This window comes from Octopus bimaculoides, unplaced genomic scaffold, assembly GCF_001194135.2.
Source record: "Octopus bimaculoides isolate UCB-OBI-ISO-001 unplaced genomic scaffold, ASM119413v2 Scaffold_151412, whole genome shotgun sequence".
Lineage (NCBI taxonomy): Eukaryota > Metazoa > Mollusca > Cephalopoda > Octopoda > Octopodidae > Octopus > Octopus bimaculoides.
The window spans coordinates 370-1074 of NW_026411877.1; the positions used below are offsets into that span (position 1 = coordinate 370).

At 47.0% G+C, this 705-nt stretch overlaps 1 protein-coding gene across 1 annotated transcript in view; it reads left to right on the plus strand.

Moving 5' to 3' along the window:
- The window catches only part of LOC106881232 (heat shock protein 68-like), a gene marked incomplete at its 3' end in the record, with an annotated part of 1528 nt that overhangs the window by 358 nt on the left and 465 nt on the right, over positions 1-705 (plus strand). The window contains 2 exon segments of the mRNA XM_014931542.2: positions 1-694; positions 697-705. The exon segment at positions 1-694 is cut by the window's left edge and continues 358 nt beyond it; the exon segment at positions 697-705 is cut by the window's right edge and continues 465 nt beyond it. Of these exon segments, the coding sequence (XP_014787028.2) occupies positions 1-694; positions 697-705 (703 nt within the window).

The window sequence follows — 705 nt, forward strand, 5'->3', positions numbered from 1 at the left end:
GAACACGGTGTTCGATGCCAAACGTTTAATTGGACGTCACTTTAACGATACGTCCGTACAAAGCGACATGAAACATTGGCCATTCCGAGTGGTGAACAGAAACGGTAATAAAGCACATGTACAAGTGGAGTACAAGGGAGAGCAAAAGCAGTTCTCAGCCGAAGAGATTAGCTCGATGGTATTGAGTAAAATGAAGGAGACAGCCGAGTCGTACCTGGGCTGTAAAGTGACAGACGCAGTAGTAACGGTGCCAGCTTACTTTAACGACTCTCAGAGACAGGCAACGAAAGATGCAGCTAGTATAGCTGGTTTGAATGTGTTGAGAATCGTCAACGAACCAACGGCCGCCGCACTCGCCTACGGTCTCGAGAAAAACTTATCTGGTGAGAAGAACGTTCTGATCTTCGACTTGGGCGGTGGTACGTTCGATGTTTCCATCCTGACAATCGACCAAGGATCTCTTTTCGAGGTGAAAGCTACAGCTGGCGACACACATCTCGGAGGAGAAGACTTCGACAACCGGCTCGTTGACTACTTTGTCGAAGAATTCAAGCGTAAACACAAGAAAAATCTGAAACAAAGTCCACGCTCTATCAGACGTCTGCGTACTGCATGTGAACGAGCAAAACGAACGCTATCGAGCAGTTCAGAAGCTTCAGTAGAGCTGGATTCTCTGTATGAAGGCATTGATTTTCACTCGAAGAT